Source organism: Mus caroli, chromosome 5 (genome assembly GCF_900094665.2).
Source record: "Mus caroli chromosome 5, CAROLI_EIJ_v1.1, whole genome shotgun sequence".
Classification (NCBI taxonomy): Eukaryota; Metazoa; Chordata; class Mammalia; order Rodentia; family Muridae; genus Mus; species Mus caroli.
The window spans coordinates 59,679,916-59,707,698 of NC_034574.1; the positions used below are offsets into that span (position 1 = coordinate 59,679,916).

At 47.1% G+C, this 27,783-nt stretch overlaps 1 protein-coding gene across 14 annotated transcripts in view; it reads right to left on the reverse strand.

Moving 5' to 3' along the window:
* Positions 1 to 27,783, reverse strand: part of Apbb2 (amyloid beta precursor protein binding family B member 2) — a 326,762-nt gene that overhangs the window by 66,742 nt on the left and 232,237 nt on the right. For 10 of the 14 annotated variants that reach the window (XM_029477232.1, XM_029477231.1, XM_029477229.1 and 7 more), the window contains 4 exons: positions 26,753 to 26,815; positions 26,254 to 26,339; positions 26,108 to 26,168; positions 168 to 314 (listed from right to left, as the gene is read on the reverse strand). In XM_029477232.1, the coding sequence (XP_029333092.1) occupies positions 168 to 314; positions 26,108 to 26,168; positions 26,254 to 26,339; positions 26,753 to 26,815 (357 nt within the window). The remainder of the gene's footprint in view (positions 1 to 167; positions 315 to 26,107; positions 26,169 to 26,253; positions 26,340 to 26,752; positions 26,816 to 27,783) is intronic. The other 4 variants (XM_021162015.2, XM_029477234.1, XM_021162014.2 and 1 more) reach the window with 1 other exon arrangement.

Sequence of the window (27,783 nt, forward strand, 5' to 3'; positions counted from 1 at the left end):
TGGGGTTACCTATAAGCTGCCCTAGTGCACCAGGCTCAGAGTTTCTGTCCATTGCCATCGGTAGACACATCATGCCCCCCCACTACAAGGTCTCACAAAAGTCCCGGGTTTAACGAAGCATGGCAGAATATAGGAAAGTAGCTGCTGCTCTTCCATGGGTGACTCACCTCTCCCCAGATGCCGACTGTGTCCCGGATGTCGTTTTTGCAGTAGGAAAGCTGTCGGATGCAGTTGTTGACAGCGACACTGCTCTTCCCGGGGGCAAGGTCCTCCTCTGCCATCTCTACCCAGCCCAGAGAACGCACAGCAAAACACTGGAAGGCAAAGGCAGGAGGCAGAAACGTGACTCATGGGCTGGGGTCCTTACTAAGAACCGCAAGGCGGCTGCAGGGTCTGCTCAGAGACCTTTATTTGTCTCACTGGGGCTGATCACCAACTCAGCAAACGCTCTACTGTTGAAAGATGAAATTGTGACAATATGTATTTTTGCTATTTTGAGACACATATTTGATGACCTTCTTTGCCTAATAAATGTAGTGCTTTCAGACATTTTTTTCCTCTTGAAGAGACTAGCAGGAGCATAATTACAGAGTTAACTAATGGGCACAAAGGTTTCTAAGTTCTTGTGACCTGTGATAAGGCAGATTCCGTTCTTTCTCTCTCTCTCCCCCTTCCCTTTGCTCTTTCTCTGGTAAGAAGGGTAACCCCACAGTATTATTAAGTTCCTTGGCAAAGAAAACAGAAGAGAATGAGAGAGAGTTCATGTATATTCTCCTTCCCTCTCCACGACAATAAACAGTGTTGGGCATGGGTCCATCTCATGGCATGGGTGGGCCATACGTCCAATCAGACAGTTGTTGGCTGCTCCCACACCTTTTGGGCCACTACTGCACCAGTGTCTCCGGCAGTTGGGTCACTACTGTAGACTGAAGGGTTGGTAGCTGGGTTAGTGTTTCTCTTTCTCCCCCAGTAGCAGAAAATAAGCCCATGTAATAACGCTTCTTAGGTTAAACGGAGACAGTGAGCACTAGAACTTTTAACAGGAGGGTGGGGAACACTAAATAATATGGCTCTAAGTGTTAGAGAGTATGTGGGAGTTGTGCTTAAAAGATACCTACAGCTCCCTGTAATCCACAAGCATTTCAGGATTGGGTGCTGATGTTTCTGTTGGACCTCAGACCTGCTTGTTATCCTGAAAGCACCTCCCTTCATCTTCTTCCCTTTCTAGGCGCTGGCCACTGTTTATTGTTTTTGTTGTTGTTTGTTTTATAATATTTTGTCTGGACCATTTTTATTTCTCTTGTAGGCCTTATGCATTATAGTTTTTGCATCTTTATGAGATCTCTCTGTGAGGGGTGTGTCTGTGTCTACATGTGTTTCTTGTGTCTTAGGCTTTTTTTTTTTTTTTTTTTTTTTTTGAGACAGGGTTTCTCTGTATAGCCCTGGCTGTCCTGGAACTCACTCTGTAGACCAGGCTGTCCTCAGAAATCTGCCTGCCTCTGCCTCCCAAGTGCTGGGATTAAAGGCGTGCACCACCACGGCCTGGCAGGCTTTTTTTTTTTTAATTTAAATTTTAATTTTCTGTTTATTTATTTTCTCTTCTTTAGGTTTGTTTTTATTTTATCCCCTCTTTGCTTTATTTTTATAATTTCCATTTTTAAAAGATGACTGTCTGTTTTCTAATGATAAAGAGCAAGGAAGGGGGGGGGAATTGGGTAGATGGGGAGGATATGGGAGGAGCTAGAAGAGGGGGACCATAACCAGAATATACTGTATGAAGAAAACTATCTATCTATCTATCTATCTATTCATCCATCCACCCATGCATCCATGTATGCATCTGTCAGTCCATCCATGCATCCAGGCATGCATCCATTAGTCCATCCATCCATGCATGCATCCATCCATCCATTCAACCATCTATCCACCCACCCACCCACCCACCCACAGACCAAAGAATCATTTATGTGCTTAATCCAGAGACATAAAACAACGTGCAGGATGGGCAGTGCTCTTGATCTGTCCCCAGATGATCTGAATTATGTTCTCTCATCCCTCCCTGCACCCCAAGGTCACCCTGAAGCTATGCACCAATTGAAGAAACCAGTCTCCAGGTCCAGGTGGGACAGCCAAAGAGCCACATTCTTCCTTGAAAGCAAAGAGACTGGCTCTCAAGGAGAAGTTGTCAAGTTTCTAAATGCAAATTTGAAAGTGCAAGGAAGACTCATGACAATCTATCCGAACATGACCAACATCAAGTCAGGTCTAACCTTTTCCATACCAGCATCATGACCAGAGTCCCTTGCCTGAGTTGCTAATCACACTTCCTGGAGGAGGGGGTGGGAAACGCAACAGAAGGCTAAACACAGAAGCAACCCTTCATGCATACCACTCACAGATGCTCTTAGCCTGGAGGGCAAGGCTGGGTACTGCCTGCTTGCTATTATGCAGTCAGCGTGTGCATGAGCAGCGTCTGTTACAAATAAATCTGCAAGGAATGGCAGTCCTGAGACTGTAAAAGCTCCTCAGCTGCCTGTCTTCTGGGGGACAGCTGGGGCACAGCCCCTCACAGTTGTTCTGCATGTGTGCGTGCGCTGCAGGGAGGCTTCAGGGAAGGGAAAACACTTGTCTGCTGGCTGGCCTCTCCCTCTTCCAGCTCTGCTTTCTCAGCCCCCAAACCAAACTCTCTTTCTCTGGTTGGCTAGCCAGAAACACCCAGGCACACATCACCAAACATCCTGTTTTATTAAGACCTACTACCTGTGTGGGAGTTCACAAGCAGCCCCAACCCACCATGTCTCCAGGGAGCCGGGGACGTTCAAACACATCTCCCTCTGGTTCCCAGCACAGGCCCTCGTTAGTAACGTCACTGTCACAACCTACCCTCTGGCCTTGCCCTTTAGAGCTAGACACTTCCCTCCTGCCTGTCTGTAAAAGAACTGACTTTAGGCTTGAATGATATTGACTTACACTGCGCGCCCACTTTATTTATTTATACATTCTTGTGTGTGTGCGTGTGCGCATGCATGAGCACCCATGCTAATGAACACAGACAGATAGTACATGGCCTGGGATTTTTTGGCTTTTGGGTACTACTCTTATGTAAGTACAGGTGTATGTGTGCACAGGCCAGAGGGCAACGTTGGGTGTCTTCCTCCCTCTTTCACCACCTTGTTTTCTGAAACAGAATCACTCACAGAATCTAGAGCTCACTAAATCAGGATGGCTGGTCCCCAGCTCCTGCCTACCCTAAAGACCACTCCTTTCTGAGTATATCCCAGGGACCCTGTCCAGTCCTCAGCGTTCAGATCGGAGGCTAAATTCACTAGGGTTTTGACCAAGATAAATATGTATTTACTGTTGAACCCGCCACTTTTGAGGGTATAAAGGCATGGCTCTTAATAATTAGGAATCAGGAAGATAAAAGGACACTGTCATCTTCTGTTCCTTGAGTGCAAGAACTCATGGGTTTCAACCTAAACAAACTCAGTAAAAACAAACAAACAAACCAAGGTATTTTTCTTGGCTTAAAAAAATATAATTACCTAACTTACCACAGCACATTCTGAATATTACTTTTGTCACATCAATAAAGAAACAAAAGCGCCCAAACTATATCATCATCATGAATTTATTTAAAAAATCACTGCCTTGCACAGTTACGCAGTTCTTTAGTTTCTGATCTGAAAAGCTTCACTACCATTCCACGAAGTCAAAGCAAGATGGTATGGAGGGACTACTGCACTGCCCCATACACGGCTTCAGCCTGGTCCTTTCTGAAGAGGAGCAAAGAGCACCAGCACTGCACGGTGCTGCCCCCATGTGGCCAGGAAGCTTTAATGCAGTCACTGTGTTACCTGACCTACCAAGATTGGCTTAATTTGGATAAGGGGGAAGAGTTGAAACTATTTATTCAAGCCAGCAGTGGTGGCACATGCCTTTAATCCCAGCGTTTGGAAAGCAGAGGCAGGCAGTTCACTGAGTTTGAGGACAGCCTGGTCTACAGAGCAAGTTCTAGGGCGAGTTCTAAGTTCTACACAGAAAAACTGTCTCAAGAAAACAACAACAACAAAACAAACAAAAATCCCAAATTAATACAAATAAAATATCTATCCAAATCACTTGCCTTTTAAAAAAATTTAAAAAACATATTGAATATAAAAAATACCAATATGAACATTTCAGTGGCTGCTCAGTCCTCGTATCTCCTGACGAAGGGGGCAGTAAGCAGTGGCGGAGGGTCTGGGTTCCAGCCCTGACTCCGCAGGCTGCAGGGAGCCGCTGTGGTAAGCCACTTACTTCAGGTGTCAGTTTCTTCATATGGGAGCCAAAACATTTCCCACTTTATAGTGCTAAAGCGACTGACTAAGCCGATGGTCTGTTCACAGCAAGAACCAGTGAATGTTTAATTACGGTCATTATTGTCAATAAACATTCTTTCCTACTATTGCGTTTTAAGCATTTCCCTAACTGAATGGATATTAGCATGTGGACAGAGAAGTACGAGCATATGTCGTGTGTGTGTGTGTGTGTGTGTGTGTGTGTGTGTGTGTGTGTGTGTGTATTGGGGCACAGAAAAGAGAGCCTTTCCCCAGAGTCTCTACTGGGGCAGTTTTGGGGCAGGGCTCAGGAATCTGCATTACCAGCAGCTCCCCAGATGTTGCTGATCTGGAGCTGAGGGGCTGAGAGCATCAGCTGTGAAGGGGCAGCTCTGTTCTCTATCCAGAGTTACATTGCTCTTTGGGTTCTCAGCGTAAATGCCTGGTTCAAACCCCGGGGCTGCCACTTGCTGTTCCTGATCTTAGCCTTTTTTTTTTTCAGTGTGTGAGCATGTGTGAACACGCAGTCCTGCACGTGTGAAGGCCAGAAGTCAACCTCAGGCTAGTCCGCAGGAACCATCCACTCTGTTTTGTGAGGCGGCATCTCTCTGCTGGAATGGGGATCACTGATGGCACTAGGCAGCCAGTGAGCTCCTGAGACCCACTGTGTCTGCTTCCTCAGTGCTGGGAATGAACGTATGCACTGTCACCGTGCCCTGCACTGCCACCAGGTCCCACGCTGCCACCATATCCAGCTTTTCACCTGGGTGCTGCAGTTTGGACTGAGTTTCTCATACAAGCACTTTTCTGACTGAGCTGTCTCTCAGCCCCGTGTAAGTTAATTCTGAGTCCCATCTTGGGAGAAATATGTACCCAGGGAGCACCCCTTCCGAAGGTCTGGGTGGCGGTAAGGAACAGCTCTAAGCCTGGCTTCATTATGCCGCAGTCCAGGCTCTTAGTTTCTGGAGTCGAATCGGCAGGTGCTCAGCCTCTGCAACTCTAAGTTTGCTGGAAAAATTGTAACACATGAGCTCAGGGAGCTGCCAGGAGACTCCAAAGACACAAAGCGGGTGGCATCCTGTCCGGCATCCTGTGGGGACTCATCCGATGCTCAGTTTCCCCTCGTCTTTAGGGTCCAAAAGACGCTATCTCTCCAGACTTTATCATTTCTTCTTCACCCAGCTAGGTTCCAGGTCCTTGTCTTCTTTCTTCCTCTGATTAGGGAATGTTGATGAAACACCACAGAGCCCCCCCTCCCCAAGACGGTAGCTAATGTGCAAAAAGTACCATGTTGGCTACAACATATCGAGTCCTCTAACTGCTGGGGTTAAATGACTCTGGTACCAAAATAGATCTTAGAGACTCACACAGACAAGTTAAAAAGTTACAAGGTTAAATGTTACCAACTCAATCCCAAGAGGCTCATTTTTAGGAATGGTCATTTTAGCTTAGTTACTGAGTAAATGACTTCCACTGAGCACTAATTAGCTCCTGGAGACCTAAACAGGGGAGTGAGTTCAGCCCCCACTCTCTTGAGGCTTCTAAAGAGGAGACCCCCAGTGGGAAGCTATCCCATGGCACCTTGAGATGAGGGCACACAACGGCACAAGCTGCACTGGTTGGGAGCCCATAGAAGGTTTGTGACTCAGAGTGAGTCACAGTGTCCTAAACAGTGTGGTGCTGAGTTGAGCGCATAAGACTGTGGAGTCCCTCAATTATAAGCATTATTTTTTTATGCTTACTGCATGCTAAAAAAGAGGGATATCTCAATGTACACTCAAACCAAACACTCCACTGTACACTGCTTCAAAAAATCTGCAAATGAGGGCCAAAGAGATGGCTCAACAGTGAACATCTGTTGCTATTGCAGAGGGCCCAGGTTTGATTCCTAGCAACCTCTTAGTGGTCTGCAAAGATGCGTAGCTCTAGTTCCAAGGAGTCCAACACCCCTTTCTGACCTTTGTGGGCAACACACACACACACACACACACACACACACACACACACGTAGCACATAGGCACACATGCAAGCAAAACACTCATACACATAAAAATATCCTACATGTGCACACACATATGGGCTGTGTAGCAAAGGGCGTGCAACTTCATCACTGTGGACAAAACAGTCACTATAACAACTGCACGGGGATTGGAGCAGTGAGCACAGCGGCTTGGGGACCAGGGAGAATGGCTGAGGAAGGAAGCCAGTGTTCGCTCCAGGTCAAGTGTGTCAGGTCGAGTGTGTCAGCGCCAGGGAACACTCCCTATCATCCAGCTGTGCTGATTCTTGTTTTGTTTCCCTACATAGAGATGATCCATTCTTAAGGTCACACTGCAGTGGGGAAGGAGGGGTGATATAGGAGGAGGGTGGCATGTCCTGTCCTCTGCAGAAGGCCTCCTGGCTCTAGACAAGTCCCATAGGTGGATTTCAGGAAGTTCCAAGTCTTTTGACATCCAAATTCTGTGATCCGTGCACCACTTTTTTCAAAGGCTATGGGTAGATCAAGTCCTTAAAAGGGTTCCAAGCAAGTCTGGTGAAAGTACCCACTGATCAAGATACCAACTAAAGTACACGCACTGAGGGATGGGGGTAGGGAGTTTACATACATCACAGCACTCGAGAGGCGGAGGCAGGAGGATCTGGGGTTCAAGGCCTGTCTCAAAACACTCGAGGGATGCCTGGGTTGGTGGTGCACACCTTTGATCCCTGTGCTCAGCAGGCTGGGGCAGATGATTCTCTGTGAATCTGAGACTAGTTTGGTCTACATAGTGAGTTCTAGGACAGCCAGAGCTACATAGTGAGATGCTGCTTAAAAAACAAAAATAAAAACTCTAAACCAAACAAATAACAAACAAACATAAAAAAACACAGCCACCACCACCAAAACCAAACCAAACCAAAACAACAACAACAAACTACCATACAGGGAAAACAAAAAAAGTCACTAGTTGGTATCTAGGAAAACAGTTAAGTGGCTTTGCTGAAAAAGAGGCTAGGAACTTAGTACACAGAGGAAATGACATAGGAAGTAGACACTAAGAACGAGCCACATGACCTGTGGGGGGCCTAGCTAGAGGTGCCAGTGAGGGGAGTCCAAGAGCCCAGAGTTGAATACAGGATCAGTGTTCCATACAAGCCCCCTTGAGACTGTGTTTCACACCTCAGCAATAGCCCCACACAAGGGGCAGGCTGAGCTGACAGAGGAATTAAAACCCTCCTTCTCCTATGCAGGTGCTTGGCAGAAAGGAGGAACATGCAAAGTGGAGAAGGCTTTAACAGGAGAGAAAGATGAGGCTCAAGGAGTTGGCAGAGCTTCAGGGATGGCCAGTGGATGCCCACAGGACAGGGCCCTGAGATTCAAGTCTGTATTGCTGGATTCCGGCTGTATGGTTATCCCGGCTCCTGACCTAGTCACAGAGATCAGCCCTCTAGAGACGTCAATTCCTAAGGCTGGAGTCAGGTGGGAAAGGAGTATATACATATGAATATGAAGGACTTTTAAAAGATCTATCCAGCTCAAAGAGGGCCAGAACGATGCCCATCTACAGTATATTTGTTCTATTTGATCTCCTCTGTTTTGTGATGCTTTCTCAAGAGTTAAGAACGTGGAGGATGGGGTAGAACAGAATCACCCTCTGTCTGGTTGTGGTGGTGTATGGTTGTGCTCTGTCTGGTTGTGGTGGTGTATGGCTGTGCTCTGTCTGGTTGTGGTGGTGTACACCTGTAATCCCAGCACTTGACCCAGGAGGATTACAAGACCAAGATCAGCCTGAACTACACAGTGACTCCTTGTCTCCCTGTCTCAAACAATACAATAAAACCAGCCAGCGCTTTGCTTTGCTCTTCTTCATACCATTACTGAGAGACTGCAGCAGCTCCGGTTTCTATTCTGGGCCAGATCTTTTGATTGTCCAGTAAACAAAGGGCCTTAACGCAACACAACCTCCACAACACTGAAAAGGTGCTGGCAGTTCAAGTTCAAATACCCTGGTGGGATGTGGCCTCTATTGTTGGGATGTCATTAGCCAACAGCGGTTACTCCAGGCAGGAATGAATGCACACCACTGTCACCACGGTCATGCTCCTAAACGAAATCAGGCTTTGTGACTGTTTGGAAACAGCGAAATGCTTTCCAACTCCGGGACATTGTGGGTCCTGTGGGGACAGGTGTCTGGGGGCTCCCTTGAGTGGAGTTTGACCCAGTTTCCCTCTTGAAGGGAAAAAGTCATCGGCCTGGTGAATTATTCATTCACTATGGCAGTGACCTTGGCCAGGGAGGCCCCAGAACACATTCAGCACTGGCCTCAGCAAATGTATCAGCTGCTTCTACTGCCCCCACAGACTGTCAACAACGTGATGGGCATTCAGGCAGAAACCACCACTCAGGGGCCCTCTGGGACTCTTCCTGCTTCCCAGAGCAAGACAGTCCTATTGTGAAAGTTTGTGCTCTACTCATATTTGCCTGGCCCATCTACGAAGGTCATGGTCATGAAGCATTTGTACCGTGCCACTTGGTAAGGGGTGACACACAATGGAGATATCTCCAGTCTCCACCCTCGAGCCTGCCTGCTCACCCACAACTATCTATGGCACGATTGGGAAGGTGCTTCCTAGTGTGGACCAACTCTGCCTCTACACCATCAGAAGGTCTAGCCTGTGGCGGCTGCTGCTGAGCCGCTGAGTGGGTTGAACCATCCCGTCAGAAACAAGTCATAGAAACTTAAAAGAATGTGCCAGAATGCCAACGTGCTAATTTACACAGGGAAATGCAAGTGCCACCCTGGTTCAATGCAAGCACGGGCTGAGGAGAAAGTTTGCCCTCTGTTGCAAGTCCACTCTGGTTTCTGATCGGCCGCTCATAGTAAGCTGAGCAGCAGAGGTGCATGCAGAGGTGCCTGTGCTGGCATTTTACCAGGCAGGATGTTGGGAGATTCTCCCCTGGTGCCAGAGACAGGCCTCTGGGGTGTGATGTGGTATAAGCATACTTAATTGTACTAGTCACCGCCTGTCTAGGAACCAGCCTGGCATTGAGCCCTATTGATTAATAGAAAATTTGAACAGAGGTATGCTTATAGATATGGAGTGTAATGTTTCAAAAATGTTCATGGAATAGACTCTGTGTGTGTGTGTGTATGTGTGTGTGTGTGTGTAAGCACAAGCTTGTAGGTATATTACAAAGTCCATCATCTTATTGGCAGAGATAGTTTATTAGGGGCTTATTCTGTGCCACTTACAGATCACAGTCCAAGATTATAGCATTCAGCAAAATATGTTCTCATACCACCAGCTCAGGCGCTGCATTTCTTGTTTTCGGAATGAAAGGTGGAGGTACAGAGCAAATGGCTGAACTGTCTAAAGTGACACAGTAAGCAAGCAGCCTGAGCTTCATCTCTCACGGGGTGTGTAGTGCCACGATCTGGGACCTCACAGGACAAGAAAACCACCACCATGAAACTGAACAAGGGACCTGCAGCTTCATCTAAGGCACATGGAAATATCACGGCAAGAATGAGTAGACCTAGCTGGGGGTCGGGGACCGCTACTTGCTGCCTGTACCCTCATTGTGCTCACTGCCCTTCATCTCCTCGCTTGCATCGCCGGAGGGAAGCCACTGCTCCTGCAGGTGCTATGGAGGATTAAACTGGTGCATCTCTAAGCAGAGGCCTAGTACCACCTTTAGGATGGAAGAGCAGCAAGGTTCACTGGGTCAACTCTGAAGCCACGACCTCAGATATAATCCCTAGCACTCTCTACTTAATTCCCCAGTGACATGGGAACAGTTACTGAGCTGCCTTGTTCCCTATACCGACAGAGACAACAGCAGGACTTTGGTTCTGGGGAACACTAAGAGTCTGAAGACTCGTGCCAAACATACAAAGCACTGCAGGCGATTGAGGGGCGTGCTCAGTGTGCTAGCTTTGATGAGCACTAGCTTCAAATGACCGACGGAATGAGCCACACCAGCTGGCATGGAGGTCATCTAAAAGGACTCATTCGGCCACTAACATAGCCTGTGGTCGGGGTTAAGTGTGATGATGTTCAATTCCAAGTGCTCATATGTAGATCAGAAGGGTGGCTCTTCCCGTGGGCAGTCACTGCTCGGTTCCCAACAGCATCCTTATCTGACTCTTTAGGACAGTGGTTCCCAACCCTCCTAACACTGTGACCCTTTAATACAGTTCCTCATGTTGTGGTGACCCACCCACCCCAGCCATAAAATTATTTTTGTTGCTACTTCATTAGAAATCCACCAAGGGGGTCTCGACTCACAGGCTGAGAATCACTACTTTAGACACGCCCTCTGCAATAGCTGGTGGGCTCTACAAACAGGTCTGGAAATTGGAACTCATAGGGAAGGGCCCTGAGATATTATGGCAGAGGGGCATCCTGAGGTCTCCCTGTATCTGGAGTCCTTTAAGTGAGCATCTAGTGGATTCCTGGTCTACACACTGGGTATCCAGAACCCAGTCTTGGGACTGAGTCCCAAGCACTGCATAGGTCTAATTTCCTCGATGGGAAATGGACACTCACTGTTCTGTTTTTTGTTTGTTTGTTTGTTTGTTTTTTCAAGGCAGGGTTTCTCTATATAGCCCTGGCTGTCCTAGAACTCACTTTGTAGACCAGGCTGGCCTCGAACTCAGAAATCTGCCTGCCTCTGCCTCCCGAGTGCTGGGATTAAAGGCGTGCACCACCACACCCGGCAACACTCACTGTTCTAATGACACTTCCTCAACCTCTCATGGTCAATACTGACTGGGATGCTCATGCTGCAAGGCTCCACTCACCAGTGGCCACTGAACAAGCTTTGGGAGAGGACAATTTAAACAATTCCTGCCCACCCAAGCATATGGGCCAAGTCTAGAACTCAACAGTACTTTGTTTAACTGTTCAAAATTGAAAAGAATGTACATCATCACTATGGCTCTAAGACAGAAAGGGATATGGAGGTGTGAGACTTTTTTTTTAATTTTCAGTAGGGACTATGGTCTCATGAATGCTAAGCTATACCCTTGACCCCAGAGAGACTTCTTAAACCCAACACCTGCCCATCTGATTTAGACTAGACAGATCTACTTGTCAAGCCTCCTTAGACAGAGTCCCAGTCAGACCTCTTCCCACCCCCACCCCACTACTTCTCAAGGCCCAGAGGGCAGCTCCAAGGTCCCATGAAGCATCATCAAAAGTCACGTTGTAAAACCGACCACGGAAAGTCTCACAAAAGGGCGGCTGCCTGCATCTGCTGCTGGAGATGCTTGAGTGTCAGCCTAAGCCAAGGTGGTGGCAATGACGGTCAGAGCTCCCCCTCCTTCCTCACAGTGGCAGGAGAAGCCTGTGTAAGAGGAAGCCCAGACGCTCGCCTCCCAGAAGCCTGCTTTTGTTCCTGCAGATGTGCAGCAGGTCCCTGCGCGCCCGGGAAACTATTCCTCCCCCCGTAAGCGTGAGCGTATCTCAGTTTTGTCCCCGATGGAGTCTTGTAAAAGACAGAGAGGCAAGTTCTTGGTTGATTTACACTACAGATTATGTTTTGGCTGCAGAGCTGAAGAGGCTATTCACTGAGTAAGCACAGAGCAAAGCCACAACGTGTGTCAGAGCCCAGCACGTGAAGTGGAATGTTTTATTTTGCCAGGGAAAGCAGGGTGGCCACGTGAGCTCTAGAGGAGACGCTGAGCCAGAGGAAAGGAACAGAGAGGGCCTGGAATCAAGAGAGAGAGGCTGTCTCCACCCTCATCTCCCAGCCTGGGAATGCGTGGCCTGGCCAGACCTAGGGTACCCTGGGAAGACAGGGACACTGCATAGTTCACTTCAAACAGCAAGTGTATTTGCAATACAGAAAAAAAAAAATGCAACACTACAAGCAAGACTATTATTATTATTATTTTAGCTAATGTTTTACATGCTCTCTAGGAAGTGTCTGAGGCAATTCAGAAACTCTTTCATCTTCTACCCTGAATGTGCTCTGGTGCGTGATTCCACCACAAATGGCACCCCCGCTTCCCGGGGGGGGGGTGTCTTGAATAAAGTCTCTCCTTTGAGCAGCTCAAGTGAAGAAGCCTTCACTACTTGGTAGGGCACAGACCCTGTTTTCAACTTGCTAACTCACTTACAAGCCCTGCATGGTCCGTATGTCCTCAGTTGAAGTGCAGCAGAGTGAAGCTTGGCCTTCTGGGCCCAGCTCTTATACTTTAAACAAGTGTCCTCTCTTGGTCCACCCAGTGCCTTGACCTCTTGCTTGTGATCTCCCTATGGAAGCCCTCAAAGGTTTGAGGTGATGGCTCCATCAACAGCGTCTATGTGTAAGTCTCAGGACCCAGCTAAGCGCTTAGGTGTGGTGGTGAACATCTCTAATGCTAGTGTTTGGGAAGCAGCTCCCTGCCTGTGCACTGTTCATCCAGCCTAGCCTTATTGATGAGTTTCATTAACAAGAGACTGTGTCTCAAAAAACCAAGGGGAGAGACACTGAGGAAAATACCTGACGTTAAGCCTTGGCCTGCATCTGCGAGTGTGCGAGCATACACACACACACACACACACACACACTCACACACACACACACCTGTACACATATGTGCACACACATGTATATCTGCATATAATGTGTATATATATGGATGTATACATATATTTGCATACAAGGCACAACAGGCACAACAATAGTCAAATGCTCCTAAGTCCAAGAAGACCTAATGAAGGAAAAACATGTGCTAGACATGTCGTTCAGATAAGGGGTCAATGCTGATAGTGACGTGTTCAACATTAGTGAGTCGATAAAGCATGCTAATATGGTGAAACTCATAAAACAAGGCTGTCTATTGATCTCAATGCAAATGTGACCAAATGGGCCTGCTCCACTCGCAAGGCTTCCACACTCACTAATTCAGTGTTGAGAACCAGTTCTTGGAGGATGAGAACCGTCAGGTCACCGGGAAAGCATGTGGGAACATGGGGGCGGGGGGCTCATGCTTTCTGGATACCCACGAGTGCAGGTGTAGGGGAAAGGCAGTCTACAAGGCTAGGAGCCGTGTAGCCTAGGCTCTTGCCCAGGTGTTGCTGTGAACAGTGATCTTCAGCACGTCACCTGACTTAGTGAAGCCTATTCTCCTCACCTGATAGGACTGTTTTGAAGGGAAGAAAGAGAAGGGTTTGGGTTCAAGAATCTGTCTGTCTGTTTCTAGCTGTAAAATGCCCCTCGAGTCTCTTGCCCTAGCCCCATCTGCTCTGGGCACTCACTCGCTCTAGGCAGACCCCTCATCCACCAGGCATGGTGATTTTGTGTCTCTCTATCTTTGACTCACACTGTTCAATGTTCCCATTCCACAAGGCCCCTGATTTCTGAAAGCTACAGACCCTCTGGGCACTCGCAGCTCTCTCCCGCAGCACTTTGCTTTCCTCCATAGCTACTCCTTTCATTTAATTGGCTTACCCTGAACCTCTGAGTTTCCTGGTTGACCCCTCCCTCCTTCAAGTGGTGGATAAAGGACATGAAAGGGGTCTGAAGTGCAGAGTGCCCAGCCCCTTAGTACACAGCCTGACTGCCGTGAAGGTCAAGTGAGCTCACGCATAGGAGGCCGGACTTACAGCAATTCCTGGCACTCGGTAACTTTTAGCCATAATTAGTGCCAGTCCCAAGACTCATTTTAATTTTTATTATTGCTCTTCAAGAAAGGTTTTGTTGTGCCACTCATTAAAACAATTAAACATCTGCAACTTTTTAACCAAGTGTCTGAAATGAACTCAGCGAGTTCAGAGCATGTGAAGACCTATAAAGACCTCAATTAAAAGCACGGCTATTCCCAGCCCCAAGGTGCACTTACGAGCCATTTAGTCCTCAAAGCTGACTCCAAGCGAGCTACTCTCCACTCACTCAGAAAAACCATTTAACCACAGCATGGAGCCTTGAACACGGGGCTCTGGGGATCCCGGAACCTGACCGTCTCATTTCACAGCCGAGTAAACCAGAGTCCCGAGAGCGCTGCCAGGGCTGCCACTAAGAAGCGTGGGCATCTGCTTTGTGAGTGACGGGCACGGCAGGGCAGTGAGGGGTGGAAGGCTGCCCTGAAAGGCATCCTTGTCAGCACCAACCTCTCACCAAGATGATTCCAGCCTCAGTCCCGTCCCATGCCTACGAAGACGAGGGAGCTTGATCCATGCTACAGAAGAGCCAACTCGTGCTGTCCTCTGGCTGGTACCCACACCAACTACATCTTCCCAAGCATACGCATAATTAACACAATCAAGAGTTGTGCTTTTTTTTTTTAAAGGTGAACTCTTTATTAGTTTACATAGCGCACAGGCTATGTAGCACCACATCCCTGCGTCAGGCCATGCTGCTGACATTTGTAGAGCTTGTGTGTTAGAGTAGCGTCTACTATGTAGTATTGGCTATAACTTGTTACTACCATGTTGGATATGGTAATTCTGCCTGCTGAGTGGGCCTAGGGTGGATCTATCCACTGGCGGCCTTCTCTGACCCATCTCTCCAGTTCTCTGAACCATTATCCAGCATTCACTCAGTAGCTCCCATTCTTGGAGTCTACACTGAGTTAACCTCAGCTAATCCTCATAACCTTGTTTTCAGCGCTAAACTCAAGACCCTTGTATACTCTTTGCTTGATCAACGGGGCCCATCAAGACAAAGGACCTGGCCAAGGTCTCATAGCCTATTCAGATAGGTGAGTGGCGGCATCTCCCTATTCTCACTAATTCTCTTGCTATCATTTACAGCCACCCCGCACGTCAGTGGAGGACAGGGTCTCCACAGCACTTCGTTAACTGACGTAGCCAGGAATTGATAGCTGCTCATTTTTTCTTCCAATGAGAAGTGTCCAGAGAAAAAGCATCAGGAAAAATGAGATGACATAAATCCTGTAAGGGGAGTGGAGATGGGTAGGATAAACCTCCCCAGGGGAGTGTGACACGGGTACCTTATGGCGTTTGAATGAGTGTGGAGAAAATGACAACCAGGCTGGCCACCTCCATGGGGTCTCAAGTAAGTGGGGTTGGGATTACAGGGAGAATCTGAGCAGCAGAAATGCCGAACTCTGCAACAACAACCACCACAACCACAACCCAGATAGGAGGGAAGGACTACGGGTGTGGCATAAAACCAGGATGGCAGCTTAGCTCTCCCAGGGGACTTCCCTGTACCAATGGTGGCAACGGGTCAGTATCTGAATCTAGGTTTTCATCTCTCAGAGCTCATTGCTATGGCTATCTCAGTAGCCCCTCCTTCTTCCCTTCTCCTTTTTTCCTTCCTTCCCTCTCCCCTCCCCTATCTGCAGGGTCTTGTTGTACCACCCAGGCTAGCCTGAGACTTGCAATCCCCCTGCCTCTGCCTCCAAACTGCTGAGTTATAGGCGTATACCACCATGGCCTGCTGACCTACCTCAATTCCCAAATCACTTTGTGGAGACTATCTGCTCCAAGGAGAGGAAGATAGGATATATACAAGTGATAAAAGAGGCTACAGGTATCCAAGGGAGGAGTTAGAGAAAGGACCCAAGGAGTTGAAGGGGTTTGCAGCTCCATAGGAGGAACAACAATATGAATCAACCAGTACCCCCAAAGTTCCCTGGGACTAAACCACCAACCAACATATGAACAGGGCAATATGCCTAGAGTTAGCTGAGTTACCTTTACACAGGTCTACTTAAGTGGCCAAAGACTCGTTTCATCTACTGTCTCTCCAGCTAAGGATAGTTCCAAAGCACTGGCTATGCTCAGAAAAATGAACAGACAGACAGACAGACAGACAGACCTAAAACGCTGGCCACATATGTGCATGAGCGCACACACACGCATGCACACACACATGCACACAAACACAGTGCTGATTCTACATGAACATGTGTGCACACGTGTGCCTTTCAAAGAGAGAGAGGTTCATTATGAAGTTCAGAGGAGTAGGGTGGCCTTTGTGCATGATGCACAAACGTGCTCATGTGCCAGCTAAATGCCTCAGCCTCCATGTTGGTCTGCCTTTAAGGTTGACATTTTATAAAGTTACAAAAACAAACCAAAGCTTGGGGGAAAATGTCTTCTAAGTGCTTCATTATTTATCACAGCCTGTTTCGTCAGCAGAAAGCGTGTTTTAATGTTGTTGATGGTGGCAGGCCAGAGTTGACCACAATCCCTCATCTTGGGCAGTTCTTGTCACCCTGGATCATTGTCAATGCCGAGGAAGACTGTAAAGCCAGGAGTGCACAGCCGGGCGATATTAGGACCATTCACAGTATTGGTATTTATGAAGAACTTTGATTTTTTTTTTTAAAGCCAATATAGAGTTCAGTGGTAAAGCATTTACCCAGAATGACCAAAGGCGATCCCCAGCACCCCAAAATAACAAATCAACAACAATCCCAATTTCAACCCCCCAGTCTAAAGCCACTGTGTTAAGACCAAAATCTTCCCCACCAGACCTTTGGAGGCTCAGCTCAGCTTTGAATAGGAGGCCCCAGAAAATGAGTGTCTGTGTTTTGAATGTGGGCATCTCTTCCCCACGCCTGCTGCACCACTCAGAGACTCTGGATTGATGATGTTTTAAGGAGTGAGCTTCAACGTAAGGGACGGGGAGGGGAGGGTAATCTACTCTATGGAAAGTGAACACTCTCTCACACGCAGACACTGTAAATGTAGCCAGCCAAACACTGCTCGAAGGCTTGCTGCATCACACCAGCAGACAGCCAGGACCATTAACATGCAGGAGATTCTTTACCCATCACCACAGACTCCTGACTGTGTGGAGGATTAGAACTTGGTGTGCAACTGGTGTATACCAAGTCCTTCCTCCGTTTTCACTAAAGCCAGTGTAAACCACGTCTCCCTCCCATCCATGCTGTTTCCTGTATTCTTAAGTCACATGGTAAAATTCTAACTGCTTAAACCATCAGCTCAGGCTCAGAGACTTTGTGTTTGTGACACCTTAGAGATGGCAGAGACTGGCCAGCCACAGCACTAGACTCAGCCTCACAATACCTCCAGGGGACTTTATCCTCATAATAGCTCAGACAGCTAACAGACACAAATGGCAAAACTGTTGGGAACTGTTACAACTGCCTATTTTCTAGGAAGGACTCAGGAGATAGTACTATTTTATGTTGTTTCTAGACATAGCCTATCGGTCTCCATGCTAATGCTGTGACATCTCCAGGTTAAGATCAGTGTCACTTCATCTTATAGATGAGAAAGCTGGAGAAGGCTCAAGAAGTTAAACATCTTGCTCGTAGTCACACAGAGTGCCGTAAGCCAATCAGACGGGGGCTAGAACTTAGATATTCCAGCTCCTACTTCACCTTCCTTTCTCTTAGACAGTATAGAAATCCTGCCTGTATTTCCCCTGCCCCTCTTGCTGTCTTCTTGAGTAAGACAGCCACACACACATAAACCCATCCCCACCCTCTGGCAACAGAATATCACCATATAGTCCTAGTTTGCCTAGAATTTTCTATATAGACTACGTATGCGGCAATCCTGCCTCTGCTCTAGCGTTTAAGGGGATTGTAGGTGTGTACCATTCCACCTGGCTTCCTCTGAATCTCTAAGACTGACTTATGTACACAAGGGAACTTGGGCCTACAGTGTAGAACACCCACCACTACAATCCCCGAGAGAATCAGAGGAGTAAACCAAGCAAGCGCTTTAAGGACAAGCCTGCACTTGTGTAAGAGAAAGGACAGCGGATGTGCTATGGCTCAGCAACCAGACTGCCTGGGTCCCTGTGGCTGTAACTGAGAGAATGCACCTCTTGGGCTTATGGGAAAGCAAAGCAGGCGAGACTCATGGCTGTGCCAAGAGCAGTGGGGAGGTGAAGCAAGGTTTACCTTGAGATCTGTTTAGGAATCTGTTGGCTCAATGGCCGGCCATGTTTTTAATAAAGAAGTCTTTCATCTAAGGCAGTGGTTCTCAACCTTCCTGATGCTGCCACCCTTTAATACAGTTCCTCAGGTTGTGGTGACCCCAACCATAAAGTTATTTTTGTTGCTATTCTATAACTATAATTTTGCTACTGTTCTGAATCGTAATGTAAATATCTATTTTTAGTTTTTTGTTTTTTTTTCCCCCTGGTGGTGTTAGGTGACCCACAGGCTGAGAATAACGGACCTAAGGGTCTCTTAAAGTCAACTGAAATATCAGTGTTTGAGTTTTGTGAACAGATCTCTTGGTTAATTCCAGCTGCATGGTAACTGTCTATAGCAGCTACTTTTGGCCTGCTGTGACCACCGTACCTAACACAAATAACTTAAGAAGTTTATTTTGGCCTGTGGGTTCAGAGACTTCAGTGCTTGGGGGAGGGAGTATATGGCTGAGAGAGCATGTGGCAGGCACTCCTCACAGGGCCAACAGGAAGCAGAAAGAACAGGGTGGGAACCGAGGACTAGGCTGCAACCATCACAGGCAGGTCCTGACCTACGTCCACCAGGCGGGCTTCGCCTCCCAAAGACCCCCTCAGCCTACCATCATGGACGGTGGTAACAGCGGTCATACTTAGCTCATTCCACACTCTCCCACAAATGGAGAAAAACATGGGCCTGTCGGGGACACCTCAGATCGAATCCCTAACCCAGTCACTGAGAAATGATGCCATTATGGCTTCTTACATAGCACCAGGCTTTCCTCCTGAGCCTGACAGGTCACATGCCAACGTATACACACTTGCCATTGAATAAGCAAATGCCCAGTGGCCAGCTGCTGCAGACAATAGCTGAAAGCCCTCACTCCTGGTGCCAGTACAGAGGTGGAAATTATAGAAGCCAGCCAGCTGCCGATATGATCTCCTTACAGACTTCTGAGCTGGAGGCAGAGGGAGAGTTGAGGCCCTGTTCTTCACGGCTGGGCTGAAGGGCCTCAGACTCAGGACCTTTTAAATAGGAGTGTGGGGCTGTAGAGAAGGAGAAATGGCTTAGGTAGAAACAGCCTGGCAATGGACTCATTCCCCTTGTCCTATAAAAGAACCATCAATTTATTAACTGCAAATAAACAAGAAATGTCTTCATTACGACTAAAACACCGTTACCTGGCAACCAGCCTGAGAGAACAAAGCTGGAGACATGTTGCATCTTTTGTGGGGAGCTATGGAAAGACATCTGCATTCTGGAGACCCTCCCTGAAGAGCCCAGCCCTGCTGGACGAGTGAATTACTTTTGTATCTAAGCAGGCTGTGAATGTCTCAGAGTGTCCATCACCCAAAGTTCCTTCCCAGAATCCTATGAGGCCAGGTTCGAGCACCTGCTGGTCCACTCTCTGCATAGCCACCCATGCACTGTTAACAGCTATGACTCACTCTGACTCCTACAGAGCTCCTTCAGGGAAGAGGGAAAGACTTGCCTGTCTTTTAGTTAGCCTTATTCAGGGCATCTGCCACCAGGCCCAGCCACTAATTGTTGATAATGACATCTCTTGTCCCAGCAGCATCCTTTAAAATTCAGAGACTTGCTCACAGCAGCCGGTTCCCCGGTGACTCACTTGGACAAGTGACCAGAAATTAACTGGGGGGAAAGAAGCTGGGCTTCTGCCAGGACTTCAGTATTATGCTCAGCCATGTTGGCAAATAAAGGCGAGGAAACAGCTTTAGAAATACAAAACTCTGTCCCCTGGGCTGAGAGGGGAATAAGTTCTAGCCAATGATGCACACGTCAGCACTGCTGTGGGCTGGGGGAGTTGGGAGTGAGGGTGGGGGAGGTGGACCAGACCATGCAGGGTTAGGCTGGACAGTCAGGCTTTGTGCCTTGGTATTCTGTGGCCAACTACACCCAAGCAGAACACTGGACTCTTCCTTCCTAGGGACGAGAAAAGATCTTACTATTACCTCCATGAATTCCCACCCTGAAGCCATGCCTCAGTGGCTTTATCCCAGGACTTGGCACATTTGCTGGTGGTTCAGGGCCTGGCTTCTTGACTGAGTCACGCAGATACGCACTCCCCTTGACAAAGGGCATTCTCTTTGAATGGCTGATGCCGGGGATGGTCTCTCTCTCTCTCAGAACTGGCTGCAATAAAGCTTTCCAGCATACACTTCCTGTACTGTGTGACCTTGCTCAGCTCTCAAGAGTCCATTTCTCTACCTCTTGAATTAGTCGCGTTCTGTTTTGACTAATAGAAGATGGTGGTACCATTTCCAAGAAAAGCCTGCTCTCACCTGGTAGCTTTGGCTTCCTGTCTTTCCTGCCCAGTGAACTCGACTGCTAAAAGCCCAAGCAACACAGAGTGGGCCCTGGAGGATGAGTCCGGGGAAGGGCTGCTCTAGATGCAGATCTTCCAGGTCCTGCTGCCTACTAGTGGATCACAGAGGAACTGCACTGCTGTGTGGCTGAATTCTGCACAAACTCCCAAACTCCAAGTAGTGAGGAAAATGAAACTGTTTCCAGTTACCAAGTTCTGGAGCAGTTTATTATGTAACACAGAGGACAAGATCCCAAAGCCACACAGCAAATAAGAAGCAGCAAATCTTGCTTGGGCCAGGTCCAGCCAGAGTCTATGTCTTAACCATCACACTGACTGCTAAGTATGTTTGCTCCCCTGGCATTAATCATTTTACAAATGTTTTCTTTCTTTCTTTTTCTCCCCCACCCAGAGAATGAATCAACCATGCAAATCAAACCCAAGAGTTTCTCATAGTTCAGAATTTCTGAAGAAAACAAAGTCGTCTTCAATGGCACGGACTACTACACGCAGCTAAAACATCCCACAGAAATGCGAAGGCATGGAAGTGGATTTGCTGCAGATCAGAAACAGATCTGAATGAGAGAAGACACTCCCTGCGATTTCCTGTTTATCTCTTAGGGTTAATCTAGTGAAGTGCTAGCTAATAGAATTACTTCATGGAAATTTATGCTAATAGGAACCAAGGGAAGGCTCTGATAAATAAATCTCAAGAGGAATATTAGAACCTCGCGCTGCTATCCCGTTTGTTGGAGAGTTCTGCTGTCAAGCATACCCAGCCCCGACTAGCCTCACTCCTTCCTTCCTTTCTCCATGTGGGGCAGGGTGTAGCAAGAACAGAACAAGAAAAGCCCTCATAAGATCCAGTGCCTGGATAAGAAAATGGCTGAGCAGACCAGGCACTAACTGCCAACGGACATAAGCAATGGGAAGTACTGCAGTGACGGACTATGCTGTTGTCCCTGCAGAAGACACCACAAAATCATGTCTTATTTTGATATAAGTTTCAAACCCAACAGTGTCACCTACTCAGTGTTCTCTGTAGGCCTGTTGCATCTGCATCTGTGTGGCTCCTGGACTCATCAGTGTGAGCCTTTGTCCTCAGCAGTGTGACGATCATACCAACCTTGCCAAGGCCAGCATGCCACAAAGCACTGGGCCACAGGAGTCCAGAAGAATCCATCTATAGGCAATGAGCTCCCAGTTCCAGAACTCACACCCGCCCTTGGCAACTCTGCTACCTTAACCCCATCTAGATAGACAGCCAAAGCGACCTTAAGCCTGGGGAAACAGTGGCTTGGAACAAGAGGGTCTGACCCGCCGCTAAGGTTTGGGAGTCATGTGCACAGGGTTGAAGACTTCTTATTTCCACCAGCTACCAGATGAGCACACTGTGAGATGAGATGGGCCATTCGAGCTATTCTAAGCATCGCTTTCTCATCTATAGTGTGAGGAACTCATGCATTTGCGGGACAAGTCCATGAGCAGAGTGTAGGGCCCGTGAAAGGGCAGCCAGGACTATAGCATCCCTTTCTAGACATAACCAATTCATCTCTAGTTGCTGTGGATTAGGGCTGCTCCATTTCATAGGCAATCTTATAACTCCTCAGAATCAGACAGGGTTTCTAATATGAGGCGTGCTCATCTCACAGACGAGGAATCTGAGACCCAAAGGATTGGATGCTTCCGACAACACAATCATGTGTCCTTTCTTTTGAGTTCAAAGACCAATGCCCCCAAAGCTACTCCTCACAAATGCCACAAAAAATGATTTGGTATAAGCTACAGAGATAGTAGCATCTGGTGGCTGGAGGCTCGGGAGACCCACATTAAATTCTGTCTTTGCCACTCACTGTAGAACCCTAGAACTCACTTTAAAAAAAAAAATCTTTAAAGCCACTTAAAATTTAAATTCAATGATTCTGAAGGAAATGTAGCCATTTTCTCTAAAGGCATAATTCCCAATATTTTCCAGCAGGTGGCACAAAATCCCCTCTACAGAAACCTGAGCAGTTAACAACAAAGGATGGGAAAGAATTGGCGTGTTATTTTTCAAAGCATTAACTTTTCTCCAATTTGATTTTTTTTTTGATTTTTAATATTTTTATTACATATTTTCCTCCAATTTGATTTTATTGTGGTGGTGATAATGCACTTGGTGAGAGCAATGCACCATGGAGGGACTAAACTCCGGTTTCACAGCAAGAAAGCAGAACAGGCGGGCACAGGGCAGGCTGCGTATTGAGGTCTGTTAGGGCTTCCTACCGGGCCACCAAAGTACAAGGAGTCATTCCGTCACTATCTGTGAAAGGCCTAGGTGTGGAGGGGTATTTAAAACACTTTCTTCTCTGATAAAAGTCACTGGAGAGAGAAAGAAATAATTGGAAAGAGTTATTTAAGAGCATCATGGCAGACAGTTCTTCATGTATAGAAACCTCTAGGGATGAAACCTAAGTGGCTTTGTGGATTATATCCAAGAACAGAGAGGGGACAGTATAAGAAAACCTGAATATCAGAAAGAAATGATTACCTAAGAGCTTTAATCATTCCATAAGAAATGCCCCACTAGCGGAGTGCACACTTGGCATGTTTGCGACTGTGTGCTGAATCTCTAACACAGGAAGGGAGGGAGGCAGGGAGCTGAAGGGAGATGAGAAATGTAACACTAGAAAGTAATAGTTCGAATGCTATAAAACTAAGACAAATAAATAAAAAAACTGGCAAAGCCTGGGGTGACCTGGGATGTGGGTGAGAAACGGGGTCTATAATATTACTGACTGTAATATAGGGCTGTATGTTACCGTAGGCTTATCGAAAGCCATTTCACAGTAAGTGACAGAGCCATTAGACTGATGGCCTTTGACCTGGCAATGCTGGTTTTAGCAACCTCTGCCAGAGCAGTAATTGGAAAGGGAAAACAGTCATACCTTTTGAGGAAGCTGCATCTCTGCTCTGTAGTGTTTTGAACAAGCCCGATGGTCCCACTGCCTAAATGAGGGTTGGAGGATGCTGCTGCTAATTAAACAGCAACAAAGGGTGGCAATGATGAAACTAACACGGACAAACCTGAGAGCTACTCACAGGGATATATGAAATAACTTCCAAAGCACTCTTTACCTGCACAGAGAACCCTTGGATGTCAGGGTAGAGGAAGGATATTAGTGAGAGACTGACTGCTTAAGGGTGCTATAATTACAAAGATGTTAATATTAACTGAAGGGGCTGGTGAGATGGCTCAGTGGGTAAGAGCACCCGACTGCTCTTTCGAAGGTCCAGAGTTCAACTCCTAGCAACCACATGGTGGCTCACAACCATCCGTAACGAGATCTGGTGCCCTCTTCTGGAGTGTCTGAAGACAGCTACAGTGTACTTACATATAATAAATAAATCTTTAAAAAAAAAAAATATTAACTGAAGCAGTGTGAAGGGCATGTGGGGACTGAAGCTGGGAATCTTTTCCGTGAACCCATAATGATTTCAAAATAATAGGTGTAAGAATTACATATGAGCCCACACACAGATCACCACCGATCATAAAACATATTTAATGTCTGAAACAATAGGAAGGCTCAAAACCGTTTATGAGTTATAAATATACTCTGCCCTTTTGGGGGATTGTGCACGTGTGGCCATGTGTGTGCTTGTGTGCACGCTACCATCTCTGTGTACAGGGTTCAGCGGGCAACTGATCTTCAAGATTCATTGAAGATAAGTGGGATTTCAAAGATGTCTAGCTTATTTTTTTTTTTTCAACACAGGGTTTCTCTGTGTGACTCTGGCTATCCTGGAACTCACTTTGTAGACCAGGGTGGCCTTGAATGCAGAGATCCACACCCACCTCTGCTTCCCCAGTGCTGGGATTGAAGGGGTGCACCACATCAAAGGCAGGCATCTCCACCACCCGGCCAATTATTCTTATCTTCCTAGCTTGCAAGCTTTATATATGTAAAATTATTTTTTAACTTAAATTTATGTCTGTGAGAGAGTATTTGCTTCTTGCTTAGGTGTGCCCATAGATGTCAGAGCATCAGGTCCCTGGCAACTGGAGTTATAGGCATTTGTTAGCTACTGGAAATCAAACTCAGGTCCTTTGGAAAAGCAGTAAGTCACTGAGCCACCTCTCCAGACCCAGGGAGACATTTTCATAGTGATCTTTTGGATAATCAATCATTCCTTATAGACTATATAAGATGGAGTTAAATATTTTTTTCAAGTGTATGTGCTTGTTCCTGTGTGTGTGTGTGTGTCCAATCCACTCCAAGAGCTTGGAGTTCAGCACTATTTCAAGCAAAGGTCACACCATCCCAATGCTCCACTAGTTCACTTGCAATGAATAATATCTATGTATTGTGCCCCGTGCTTCTAAAGGAGAATGCTATACCACTGGCAAGACACAAACTCCTCTGTTATCTACCCAGAATGTGGCTGAGGACGCTGATCACAGAATTTGGTGGTGGCCCCTAAAAGACTTCTGCTTGAGAACTTTCTGGTAGTCACTCTACGTGCTCACACTCAAGAGGCATTTATACCTTCCTGGTCCTCAGTGTCCTCATCTGCACCACGGAAACCGTGAGAGACAGACCAAACAGCTCAGTATGAGGAACGGGTCATTGGAAGGAAAGCCTCTAGGATCTCACCCCTCAAAAGGCTGGTGCCTCATCAACAATGCATGGATTGTTTCTCAAAACATAAGAAAAGTAGTTACACAGGCTATATAAGAAATGGGAAGGCTGGGGTTCAGCGGTTAAGAGCACTGACTGCTCTTCCAGAGGTCCTCTGTTCAATTCCCAGAAACCACATGGTGGCTCACAACCATCTGTAATGGGATCTGATGCCCTCTTCTGGTGTGTCTGAAGACAGCTACAGTGTACTCACATACATGAAATAAATAAATATTTTTTAAAAGAGAGAGAAAGAAATAGAAAGGCCAATGTGACTAATATAAAGGTACCGAAGAGCCCGCCCCCCCTTTCTTCTCATAATGAGTTTTTACGTCATGAGGAACCTTCTGGATGGAGGGTGGAACAGGAATATTTTGAAGTTTACAGGTGTCTTTTCAAGTTTCTGATTCAGCCCTCTTAAGGACATGCCCCATTCCCCCTAATAGTCATCAATGTGGATGATATGGCAATAACCATGTGGATGAGAACGAGAATGTGCCTTTCATCCTTTAACACACAGAACCCCATGGCGGGGCAGCGCAGCATACTTCGGCTGTTACCCCCTTTCCCTCTCTGAGCTGACTGAGAGCTACCGCCCCTGCCCGCTGCCCGCTGCCCGCTGCCCACTGCCCAGCATGGTGAGAGTTTTGCACTGCACCTTGCTAGTCCAGGGAAGGGATCAAACTTCAAACCCAACTTAGTACACTGAACAAAAAGATGCAGGTCCTAGTGATGATTACACAAATACCTCAGAACCAAAACTGTAAGAGGGGTTCTCTTAAAGAAAGTGTCAGAGCGAATAACAAAGAGAGAAAGCTGTTACTTAGAAAGCTGTTACTTAGTAACAGCTCAACACTGATGGTTACTTAGTAATTGGCTCAGGGCTGATGGTTTCTTTAAAAGGGGGTGGGACAATTAGCCAAAGCCATTACTCTGCTGTGAGAATACAAGCTGGTTGCTTTCTTACAAACCTTGGCTTCTGGGTCACTGTTGATACTACAAGAATCATCGTCATCACCATGAGGGGCGTTTCTAGGAAGAAGAACATAAAACTGGTCTTAGAATTCTGTTGCAAAGACTGGATGCAGAAGCCATCCCTTTGGGCATACCCTCCTACCTGAGTTTCAAGGATGCATAGCGTAGCGTTGCTCCTTCAAACTCTTTTAAACTGGGGTCTGGGTTAACTGTGGCTGCGTGCAAATCCTAGAGGGAAACAGATTCTGTTAAGGTACAGCGGAGAGGCCCATTACCCAGCCTCAAATACCAAAGGGGAGAGAAAGTCCCCAGCAAGAGGCGGAGAGTGGGGCGTGAACGAGCTTAGGCAGAAAATGGCATGCAAAGGCTGCTGGGTGATGGTGTGGCTCACAAGCTCCGGCTCTTACAAGAGAACAGGGGACCTGGGGCACACCAGCTTGAAGCCACTCACAATGGGAGACATCAGTAAATAAAGAAGTAAATAAAAATAGATGACGTGAGTGTGAGCGGCTGGTCTGGAAGACTTGCCACTCGGCCCCTGCAGAACGTGTGACATTCACAAAGAAGAAAAAGAAGCAACAGCCGCCATGCAGAAAGGAACAAAAAATATTAAATGATCTAAAATCTGACAATATACTTGCCTTCCAAATGTCACTATTAATCTTTCCCCCATTCAGAACAGCAAAATCACTCCATGGCTGTTTCTAGACATGTAATTATTCACATAGAAAAAAAAAAAAAGCACATCGATTTAAAAAAAAAAAAGAAAAAGAAAAGAAAAGAAAACACAAGGGGGGAAAAAACACAAGACACTGTTGTTAGCATTGATATTCACAGGACGGGTTAGGGAACAGATTAAATCTAACGGTAACTTATCAGCGAGCCCTCTCTAAGATACATCATTATCTGACCAGGCCGGGGCCTTATCTACCAGAGTAAGCGGCTCAACAGAGTTAGACCGCAGTGCAGTTATATCCTACGTGTGGGCCTGGAAGCAAACCATATACCTTCATAGTCCTCAGTCTACACAGTTCCACAGGCACCCACCTCCCTGGCCACACGCAGGTTTTCTAGATGGAAGTGGGATTAGGGATGTCAGTATGCTGGCTTGGAAACAGGGGGATGCTCATATCTAAGAGCACAAAATCTGGGGGTCAAGTTATTGTTACGTCAAGGGGGCAAGGGAACGACAGGGACAGAGGCTTAGTCAGGAGCACAGGCTGACATCAGCCTTCTGATGGAATCTATTCCACTTAATGAAAAACAGCCTCCCACAATCTAATGCAAACTACCGATTCATGAAATGCTACTTCTGTGCCACGCAAGTCTGTCCAGAGTTCACACCTGGCAAGGCGGTGATTTCCTAAATGGTTACAGACCACAGCACAGAGCCTTGTCGCACTGGGAGAGCTCTCGCGATGACTCTCCTCGGGGAAGCAGCTCTTTCCCCACTCCCTTCGACAATGAGAAAACGTCTTTCTCCTAGTGTGCCAAGGGAATGTGCAAATATTTTCTATAGACTTACGGGACCGAACGAAACTGATTTGCTCTGCAAATCTCTCCTCCTATGAAACATCAACAGTGGGAAGTTTCTGACTGAGTCACTTCTCAACTGAAGTACACTGAAAATGCGTGGAGAATGGTGACCCAGAACTCACAGTCAGGCTGCTGA